Below are 8,453 nucleotides of genomic sequence, written 5' to 3' on the forward strand. Positions count from 1 at the left end.
AGAATGTTAAATTGAAACTTCGCTTGCATAATTCTAGTAGATTGTACGGATACACACACACACACACACACACGTATATACTAATGAGTTTTTTTAATTTCACATTTCATTTCATAGCCTCACATGGCTTGACTTTTCTTACATTTTATAACCTAACTAGTAAAACGGCGCCACCTTCGGCGGTGGCATGGCCTCTATTACCCTCAAGCTCTTTACTCTCGGCAAATTTCATAAAAACAGATGAAGCTCACTCTCTCTCTCTCTCTCTCTCTCTCTCTCTCTTTGTTTGTTGAAGTCTACACCGCCGAAGGAGTTGAAATCTAGTATAGCCGCCCTCTTCTGGTGCCCACTCTCTCCCTCTCTCTCTCTCTCTCTCTCTCTCTCGCAGTCATCAGGTCTATAGGGCCCTCTTTCATCAGTCCTCCTTCAAATTTAAAATTTAGAGGTAAATCTCAAAATTTGTAGGTGGGATTTCACTAAACATTGGTGTTTTTTGAGCATTTTCCTTTGTCCACATACTGGATGGATTATCTCTCTCTCTCTCTCTCTCTCTCTCTCTCTCTCTCTCTCTCTCTCTCTCTCTCTCTGTGTGTGTGTGTGTGTGTGTGTGTGTGTGTGTTGTCCATGCACTAGGCTGTCTCTCTCTCTAGAGAGAGAGACAGAGCTCTCTCTCTCCTTTCCTCTCTCTCTGTCTTGAAGCGAGAAACAAAGAGAGAGAGAGAGAGAGAGAGAGACAGAGAGAAAGCGGTATTGTATGTGTTTGAAATTTATAAGATGGACAACATTTGAATCTTTGCAAGTTCACATGAAAACCTTTATGAAGCAACCTAAAAAAAAGTCATCACAACATATTTTCAAACTAACTTTGCACTACATATAGAGTAAGTGATATTTCTCATGTCAAAAAATATAACATGCGTAGAAACTTAAGATTTCTACACTCAAAAGTGTAGCCTACGACGTGCCCTGCTGCGGTATCGAACCACCCATGGTCCACGATGTAAAACACGTCTACTAATCACTGGAAGAAGAGATCCTAATACAAAAACACGTAGGAACCAAGCACCGAGACTAAGATTCTGAGCAAACATAGCATTAATTGGACGGGTTCTGCTTAACTCTGCAATGGTGACACGTGCTCTAAATCCTCTCTGAATAGTAACTTGAATGTAGCACAGTAAGCTTGGATCATATGAAGCATGATATATACCCACCATCAAGAATTCTGGGTAATATTGTAATCTATAGCCAACAAAAAGCTATTAATATAGATAGATATTTTGATACACAAAAGCTATTACTTCACTATATCAACATCAACATTGTTACCTTGCTACATCCAAGTCCTCAAGTAGATGAATCACCTGCATGGTTGTGATTGGACCCCTCCATAATGGTGGATCTATTACATAATTGTTGACTGTGAGATTTAAATTCTTTAAAGTATCAAAATGTCACAAACACACATATACAATATTTTTCCTCGGACGTGTCGAGGTCGTCTTCCTAGTGTGTAAGTCACAGAGGTGTTAGGATCCATCTTCATTCATACATATATAAAGGATTAGAAATTCATCAAAAAGCACATGAATCATAAATCTAGCAACACTAATAAATCTTAGTCCTTTGCTTCTCAGCGAATATACCTTGCTTGAGGCTACACCATGTTTCATAAGAAGATACTAAGCTTATAAATGACAAAGAAATAGCTGCTCTATCACTTCTTGCGAGAGTCACAGTGCTTTTTTATTGGATGAAACATATCCAACCACATTAAGTCCCATGGCAAGGGGATGGCAGGGGGAAATGGATTGTTGTTATCAATGACTTAACTTCCTAAGGTCAATTGCAACACCTCTTTGTAGACAATGTTAGAAGTGTATGTTCTTTGATCTCCATGTCTACTAACGCTTGTTAAGTGACCATCACCAACCACAACCTTGATGGCAGAAGATGATCTCACGCGAGACATTGCCACATACAATTGACCATGGGTGAAAACAGGCGGGGAGATACAATCCAAGAACTCCCAATGTTTGGCCTTGTGCCTTGTTGATTGTCATCCCAAAAGCACAATGCAGGGGAAATTCGCGGCATTTCAAATCAAAAGGGAGACCTTCTCTAGATCTTATGAGAAAAGCAATCCTTGGAATGAACACTGCATTTCCTACATGTGACCCTGTAATGATTTTTGCTTCAATCATTTTGATGTGGAATTGCTTACAAATCAAGCGTGTAAGACCACTTCTTGGATCCAAATTGTGAAGCAACATAACTGGAGCATTCTATTTCAATTGTAAAACATGCGGTGGAAAACCTCCCCCAAGATCTAAACTATTTACAAACTCACTTGTGAATAAAATGCTATCACAATTAGATTCACACACTAAGTCTGCACTGACATATTCCTTATAAGTAACAGGAAATTACTGCAAGCCCAAATTGTTTATAACATCCACCTCCTTGTTCCGTGGAGCCAAAATTTCTCTATCCTTGAAAAAGGTTGCATGGCAAGAGAGTGTTTCAAGGTCTCTATAAATGCAAGCAACCACTGCTTGAAAATTATTTTGTGGTAGCATCATGCAGGTCGGCAAAGCCACATTATCAAGTATGTCCCCTTCACAAACATCGCCATTACCAATATCAAGTGTCCATTGCACAAACTCTCTTTCAATAACATTACTGAAACAATTGACCACTCATATATTCTGTGTTAGATGCATGATTTCTGTACCTTGCCAAATGTATGAGTGGCACAAAGATGCATTAACAATGTTTGCTCTTCCTCCTTTACGCACAATAGGTAATATCTGTCTGAAATCAACACCAAGGAGGAGAACCTTTCCACCAAACAACATGTTATTTTGCATGACATCTCTAAGTGTCTTATCAAGAGCCTCAAAAGCGTGTCTATGAGCCATGGGGGCTTCATCCCATATGATCAGTGAACTCATTCCCAACAGCTCAGCAAACTGGTTGTTTACTTTAATGTTACATGTGGACTGAGAAGTTATATCAATAGGGATCATGAATCTAGAGTGTGCAGTCCTTCCGTTATCGAGAAGTTGTGCTGCAATCCCGGACGATGCACATGCCAAAGCAACTTTGGACTCTCCATGTTGGTGCAGCCAAAGTTGGTCGAGGCTAGGAGATGCTCTATGCCAGGCAAAGGGTGCAGTCGAGTGTAGTGGAGAAGGCTAGGGCAGATGCTAAGGCCCTTGGCAGCCAAAGGATAGCGAGAGTGTATACTTAAAGCGGTTTCTTAGGCCAAAAGTGTTGCGGGATGGTCCATATGGTATGACAAATGAAGGTGTCCGAAAGGCCAAATCAGTTTCCTAGAATGTAGTGCTCAGTGTACTCTAGAAGCCGGTCCAGACGGCTCGTCAAATGGAGCCCCGGTGCTCAAGATATTGCGGTTTAAAGGTAAAGTGTGTAGCAGATCCCCGATGGACATGACAGTTGGGGACAGGTGGCCCGGGCTGATTTCAGTGCATACATGTGTAGAGATCGAGTTACGGAGCATGCCTATCTTTTTGGATTGTGAATCAGAGCTCGCGCGCCAGTCTGCATGTCAACCGGATTCTCACAGTCGATGCAGATGTGCCCATTTTGCACCCTTATTTTACCCCGTCGAGTTTATTCTTTTTGTTGGACTTGGATGATGCTTTCGTGACCTAGACACTCAAAAGATTATAAGTACTATTCACTCAATATAAAAGGAGCAGAAGCCCTAATGTCTTTCCATCTGCAAGTTGGGACCGCTAATGAAGAGTAGAGCTTCCTAGCGCTTCTAGACACTCATCAACCCGACATTTGTGGGTCTAGTAGCAGCCATTATCTATAATTTTTTCTCTAGTTGCTCATGATGGCTGAGCAATGGCCCTAGCGCTCTTGTGTGCAGTAGATCAGTATAGCATTTTGCATATTAAGCCCCATACCGGCCATTGCAGTAGGATAGCCAACGTTTGTAAAATTGGTCAACCCATTATTGGCCATTGGCAGCCCACATCAAGACGGATTCAAAGGTGCATCCAAATCAGCCCCGAGGTGCTTCATTATGAAGATTTACCATGGTGACAGTCCCCATTTGAGTTGGTAGAGTTGCATTGAATTGTACACATTCCGTTTACACAATCAAAAGCAAATACCACATCGGCAATGGTGTGCATGTGATTGCATTGGGAGAGACACTCTCGCTTTGCATCTGCCAAAAATAGCCCAGAGCTTCTTGACCCTACCCAAATTGGGCATATCTAGCAATCAATGCATTCAAAGAGACGACATCCTATATAGGAAGCTCTTTCCCACTTTTTGTGCTTTATGAAGTGCTTCACATTTTTCATACCTAGAAAGAAGTTCAGACATTGCACACACCTAGAATACTTTGTGTGTGTGTGTGTGTGTGTGTGTGTGTGTGTGTGTGTGTGTGTGTGTGAGAGAGAGAGAGAGAGAGAGAGAGAGAGAGAGAGAGGGAGAGAGAGATTTACTGCAACATAACTTGAGAGAGAGAGGGAGGGAGGGGGGGGGAGAGAGAGAGAGAGAGAGAGAGAGAGAGAGAGAGAGGGGCGAGGGGGGCGGGAACGGGAGGTGTGACTCAAAAGACATATTTGCAACAAAAATAATACAATTATGGAGATCCTTTGAGAATGTAGAATCCAAAGAAGACAACCAAGAGTCGTGAGAAAATTGGTATCTACTACATACATAAGCCTCCCCCAAAATGTAGTCAATATCTGAAAAGCCACCAAAATATAGATCCGCTAAGCCTTTATATGAGAAAGAAGTGAGTATTACTATCGATTACATAATTTACTTCTTGCAAGGGTTGCCTTTCTTTGAACTGGATGCCGGAACATCTCCATCGGCATTAATCCCCTTCTTGGGCCAATGGGTCATTACCAATGCATTGAGCTTGTTTGAGATATATCTAACTTCGGACACACCTGTAGTATGTTGTACTGCTACGGCGGTCAATTTGTTTCTAGTGCTTCGTAATTCAAGCACAATGCTTTTGAAATCCATGCTATCCTTGTCAAGAAGGGACCTCTCCAAGAGACTCATGATTCTTGCCTGGTTGCTTTCTATGCGAGAAAGTTGTTCTTGCACTGAGCTCTACTGGTGCAAAATACCATTGATCTGTAGCTGCATCCGCTCCTCTAGGCGATGAAGATAAATCCCTTGCTCATATTGTGAATGGCTCAACCTGTGAATGCTCTCTGTGTAGGAAACCTGTGATGCCTCCTCTCTCTCACATGAGGCTTGAATTTTGGAGCATACTATGCGGATGATACCTAGTCCATCTACAATTTGCTTCTTTGCAGGTCCATCTCCACCTCGGGAAACGTGCTTGGCATTTTGTAAATTGTTTCCTGGGTCTCTCTCTGGGGTAGAAAATATCACCTTCAAAGAATATCCTCCAGAGGTAAGCACTTGCTCCATTACTGTAAGAATAAGATATATATTTAGCACCAAGTTAAACATGTTTTTCTCTCTATCTACTTCTCACTCTCTATTTTTCTCCTATCCACCTTTCTATACCTCCCTCTCTATGGCGCAAGGTGGCCATAGAGAGAGCAATATCCAAATCCTGTGTGCATCCTACGGCCATAGCAAAAGGTTGTTGACTTTCCTATGGGCATACTGTGAAACCGAGCGTGCACGCGCACACACACACACACACACACAGAGCTATACCTATATATCTATAGAGATTGTTTTCGCCATGTGGGGGAGGGGAATCGACGACGATAGTGGCAAACCTCTCTCTCTCTCTCTCTCTCTCTCTCATATGCCAAATGTGGTGCATTTTGAAAAGCACAAAAAGTGCTTGAGAACCTTCCTATGTAGGATGTCGTCTCATGGAATGCTCTGATTGTGGGATATGCCTAACTTAGTCAGGGCCAAGAGAGCGGCTGTCCCACGTAATGATTCTCGTCCATCAGCTCCATCCCCCCCCCCCCCCCCCCCCCCCCCCCCCCTCTCTCTCTCTCTCTCTCTCACTCATGTATAGGCATATCCCACAGTGAGTCCATTCCAAGAGACGACATCCCATAGATTGATCTCATTGAAAGCACCTTTTGTGCTTTATGAAGTGCATGAGATTTCGCATACATGTCAACCAAGGAAATGCTAGAATTCAAGGTTTTTACACTAAATTTCTCTACAGGTTGTAGGTTTTCTCAAGTTCAAATTTAAAATTTAGAGGTAAATACCAAAATTTGTAAGTGGAATTACATTAAACCTAGGCTTTTTCTAGCTCTACGAGCCCCACCATCATCAGAGCTCCATATCAATGCTCCTCTTCCCCCCTGTTTATTTGTCTGATGATCCATCGATAATGAGTTGTAGAGCAATGCCCAAGGATGCTATGTCAAAAATTTCTCACAATATCCTTAAATGCCATTATTATCATCATCGTAAATGCCCAAGAATACCCCTCAAATTTCAAAAATTCTCAAAATACCCTTGCATCTATTTAAGGTCCGTTTTTTACTGTCAGGAGGGTATTTCCTCTCTCTCTCTCTCTCGTGCAAGCCTAGCGCACAGTCGCAGTCTCCTACACACACACACACACACATACACACGTTCGTTCCAGAGAGAGAGAGAGAGAGGGGGAGAGAGAGAGAGAGCAAACCTGCGCGATGAGGAAGTTGTCGGGTGATGGAGCGCGATGCGAGGAGCTGCCGGGTAGGGTGATCCGGTTTAGGGATGGTGATGAGCCCGATGATGAGGGTGAGCTGCTGTGCAGAAGCCGGTTCAGGGATGGCGATGAGCTCGATGATGAGGGTGAGCTGCTGTAGTAGCCGGTTCAGGGATGGCGATGAGCCCGTAGGAGCCCGTAGCGATGGTAGCAGCGATGAGGTTGAGATGCAGCGATGGCGATGGCAATGAGCCCATGAGCCCGCAACCCGTGATGAACCAGTTCAGGGATGGCGATGAGCCCGCAGGAGCCCGTAGTGATGGCAGTAGCGATGCGGTTGAGCTGCAGCGATGGCGATGAGCCTGTGAGCCCGCAGAGCTGTTCAGGGATGGCGATGAGTCCGTGAGCCCATGATGAGCCCTCTCTCTCTCTCTCTCTCTCTCTCTCTCTCTCTCACACACACACACACACACACACACACACACACAATGATGAGCCCGCAAGGAAGGGGAAGTTTGAGCCCACAGCGCCGGAAGGGGGAAGGTGATGGCTACAGACCTCCCTTTTCTCTCTCTCTCTCTCTCTCTCTCTCTCACTCTCACACACACACACACACACACAATGATGAGCCCGCAAGGAAGGGGAAGTTTGAGCCCACAGCGCCGGAAGGGGGAAGGTGATGGCTACAGACCTCCCTTCTCTCTCTCTCTCTCTCTCTCTCTCTCCCGCTTTGATCAGCGCAGCTTCACTAAGCGCGCCTACTCAAGAGGCGGCTGGCGATGATTTTATTATTAAGTTTTTTGAATTTTCCATCATCGGCCTGCCTGAGTCCTCAGGAGATGCCATGTGGCGGGGGGAGCCAGAATTCCCTCCCCCTTTATCCTTAGTATAGATTCTAGTTAATATTATGGAAAGTCTCTTTTCTTAAGCGGTCGTCGATTGAGTTTCCTTCCTACAAAGAAGCGAATTGGAAATACTAGCATAAATTTACAATTTGCAGGATTTTTGAACTATTTTCTCACATATTTCACTAATTTTTCTTCCCTTTACCATGGTTTGCAACCAGGTAGTCTCCATATTCAACCGGCTCAAGGTTAAGTTGAGGCAATCTTTTCTTGAACACTGATTCTACTTAAAATCAGCCTAATGATTTTATCACATTCTAATTATTTTACAACGCCACCGTGATTCTTTCACTTATTTTTTTTTCAAAACTCACAATTTGTGAGGGAATTGTATCAAGCATAGCATAAAATTACAAAACAATCTCAAGCTCATGCCGAGCCTTGAGGTGTTGAAAATTACAAGTTGGATGTCTACCGCCTCTCATCGAGGCTTATCATCATTGGTGTAACACAATAGGTGAACTATAGTGCTAGGCTTTATTTATCGTAGGTTGCCAACATGGCATGGGTAGCCCTATACCATTCTGCTGAGTCTTGCTTGCCTCCGAGTGTATAGATCACCACTCTGCTTTCTTGTATAATCTCTAAGAAGCTTGCAACATCAAGATCTCCTTCAAACACACGGCGGTTCCTTGGAGAAGGACTTCCCAAGTGCTTCCTGCCAAGGAACAGATCAGTCTTGAAGAATCTAATATGCCATGTCCTTTTGGACTCACTTGCAAATTTTCCCTGCCAAGCCTCTCATTGCCTGGCATTCCATGAATAGGTGGGCCAGATCCTCACTAGCTATCTTGCGCCCCAAGCATCGATCTAACCCAATTCCTCTTTCTGTGAAATAAGGGGACCTTTTAACAAACTAAACACAAAAAATTAAGATTTCAATGTTTCACATAAAAATGTCGGTCCAA

The 8,453-nt window shown here is 43.5% G+C and overlaps 2 protein-coding genes across 2 annotated transcripts; both read right to left on the minus strand.

The window, feature by feature from the left end:
• Positions 1-2,426: 2,426 nt before the first annotated feature.
• LOC147439464 (uncharacterized) lies at positions 2,427-3,029 on the minus strand. Its single transcript, XM_086484020.1, has 2 exons — positions 2,740-3,029; positions 2,427-2,682 (listed from the first exon to the last, which is right to left on the minus strand). The coding sequence occupies exons 1-2, from the start codon at positions 3,027-3,029 to the stop codon at positions 2,427-2,429; spliced, it is 546 nt and encodes a 181-aa protein (XP_086340146.1).
• A 1,598-nt stretch (positions 3,030-4,627) lies between these two features.
• On the minus strand, positions 4,628-6,923 carry LOC147439465 (uncharacterized; the record flags this gene model as incomplete). The annotated part of the gene is made up of 2 exons (XM_086484021.1): positions 4,628-5,441; positions 6,635-6,923. Coding segments are annotated over 2 exons (618 nt in total), but the record flags the coding sequence as incomplete, so codon positions are not given.
• Between the last annotated feature and the right edge of the window lie 1,530 nt (positions 6,924-8,453).

Source organism: Adiantum capillus-veneris, chromosome 16 (genome assembly GCF_014529385.1).
Source record: "Adiantum capillus-veneris isolate H3 chromosome 16, ASM1452938v2, whole genome shotgun sequence".
Lineage (NCBI taxonomy): Eukaryota > Viridiplantae > Streptophyta > Polypodiopsida > Polypodiales > Pteridaceae > Adiantum > Adiantum capillus-veneris.